Source organism: Penaeus vannamei, chromosome 14 (genome assembly GCF_042767895.1).
Source record: "Penaeus vannamei isolate JL-2024 chromosome 14, ASM4276789v1, whole genome shotgun sequence".
NCBI classification, from domain to species: Eukaryota; Metazoa; Arthropoda; class Malacostraca; order Decapoda; family Penaeidae; genus Penaeus; species Penaeus vannamei.
Window position 1 is genome coordinate 32,759,667 of NC_091562.1, and position 2,500 is coordinate 32,762,166.

A 2,500-nucleotide genomic window follows, 5' to 3' on the forward strand; every position below is an offset into this window, starting at 1 on the left:
ATATTTATCTTTTTTTTCATTCACGTCTTTCTTCTTTACAAGCTGTTCGAGCCCCCCCCCCCCCCCGCCATCATCCTGAACCCTGTTGTAAGTATAGGCTTATGATACGATACAACTCAATTAGAATCTAACGTTTTATACAGTAAAAGACATATTATTGTAGATAATTTTGACAATGTTAATGATAACATTTGACATTACTATTATTGATTTTATTTGATTTTTTATTTTTTTAGTCAATACTCTAATGACAATGAAATCCTTATCTTTATGATAAATGGGTTTTATTAATTACACTTCTATAAATTCATTCACACCAAAGATAGAAAAAGTAGATGAGGAAAATGCAAAGCATTGAAACAACTGAGAAAAATGAGATGATATAGAAAAATAGATTAAAAGATGTATTTTGTTACAAATTAGATGATAAGTTCCTCTCGAGAAAAAAAATCTACAAGGTCAATAATGATATAACACATGAATATACAGGATTTTGTACACTTATAAATCAAAATGTATATGTTATATATATATATATATATATATATATATATATATATATATATATATATATATATATATATATATATATATAATGTATATGTGTGTTTTGTGCGGGGGTTTTGCGTGTGTGCATACATATATATATATATATATATATATATATATATATATATATATATATATATATATATATATATATATATATATATATATATATATGATGTATGTGTGCGTGTATGTGTGTATGTGTGTGTGTGTGTGTGTGTGTGTGTGTGTGTGTGTGTGTGTGTGTGTGTGTGTGTGTGTGTGTGTGTGTGTGTGTGTGTGTGTGTGTGTGCGAAGGCATATGTTTGTGTGTGTGTGTGTGCGCGCACGCGTGTGTGTGTGCGTGCGTGTGTACGTGTATCAATTCCAACATCACCTCGGCATTACCTTATTTCACAATATATCTCATTATTCCGCCACGCAAAACACAGGGCACTCACCATTGCCTTCAGAAGCATTAGTTGTCGACGGCGGACTAGAACTTGACAGAGAAGACACAGGGAATGCACTGCCGGCTGACGAAGACGTGTCTGCTGTACTCCACGGCGACGAATCTCTTACTGTACTGTCTGGCGATGCGGACACCGGTGTACTCGACCCTCCGTCTGTACTCGCAGATGCTGTCGGTGTGATAACCATTATGAGTCATTTTCATTATTAATATCACCTCTATTGTCATCATAATTATTGACATCATCTCTATTGCCATCGCAATTATTGATATCATTATTAGGATCATAATTATTGATATCATCTCTATTGTCATGATAATTATTGATATCATCTATATTGTCATCACAATTATTGATATCATTATTAGCATCATAATTATTGATATCATCATTAGCATCATGATTATTGACATCATCTCTATTGTCATCATAATTATTGATATCTCTATTGTCATCATAATTATTGATATCATCTCTATTGTCATCATAATTATTGATATCATCTCTATTGTCATCATAATTATTGATATCATTATTGTCATCATAATTATTGATATCATCTCTATTGTCATCATAATTATTGATATCATCTCTATTGTCATCATAATTATTGATTCATCTCTACTATCATAATTATTGACATCATCTCTATTGTCATCATAATTATTGATATCATCTATGTTGTCATCATAATTATTGTTTGTAAGAGAGAGAATGTGTGTGTGTGTGTGTGTGTGTGTGTGTGTGTGTGTGTGTGTGTGTGTGTGTGTGTGTGTGTGTGTGTGTGTGTGTGTGTGTGTGTGTGTGTGTGTGTGTGTGTGTGTGGATAGACAGATAGTTAGCCAGTTAGATAGTTTGAAAGGTAGATAGATAGATAGATGTATAGCTTGAAAGCTAGATATAATAAGTAGTAAAATCGACATGAAGATAGACATGGATAGAGATATACATACACACAGATAGATAAATAGATAGATATACGTACAGACAGACATATAAATAAATATATATAGATACAGACAGGCAGATAATTAGATATAGACACAGATATGGATAAACAGATACACCCAGCCTCAGAAGTGGTCCTAAAAGAGACGACCAAAGCGCCAGTTTATTAGATTTGATCTTGTGACGAAAGAGAGAAGACACTCTACTGGATAAAAAGAAAGAGACCGACAAATAGTAATAATAATAATAATAAAAAATAATAATAACAATAATAATGATAATGACAATTATTATAATAAGAATAATGATAATAACAGTTATAATACTGATTAAACAAGGTAAAGAGACAAAAAAATAAACAGGAGGAAAATCTCCATAGGTTTTTTAGAATCAACGACATTAAGCTAAATAAAAGAGGGATAGGAAGGACGGGCTCGGGAAGATGAGCGATGGCCGGGAGAGTGAAATGTGAAATAAAAACGCCATGGCTTTGACGACTTTTTTACCTTGCACGGTGGGAGGAGTTGTACTGCTATCGCTTCCCGTCGATG

At 32.4% G+C, this 2,500-nt stretch overlaps 1 protein-coding gene across 1 annotated transcript in view; it reads right to left on the minus strand.

Annotated features, from left to right (window-relative positions):
- Nucleotides 1–2,285: 2,285 nt before the first annotated feature.
- LOC138864070 (uncharacterized) overlaps nt 2,286–2,500 on the minus strand; it is a 6,373-nt gene continuing 6,158 nt past the window's right edge. Inside the window, exon 2 of the mRNA XM_070130100.1 lies at nt 2,286–2,500. This exon is cut by the window's right edge and continues 632 nt beyond it. Within this exon, the coding sequence (XP_069986201.1) occupies nt 2,349–2,500 (152 nt within the window). The 3' untranslated portion in view covers nt 2,286–2,348.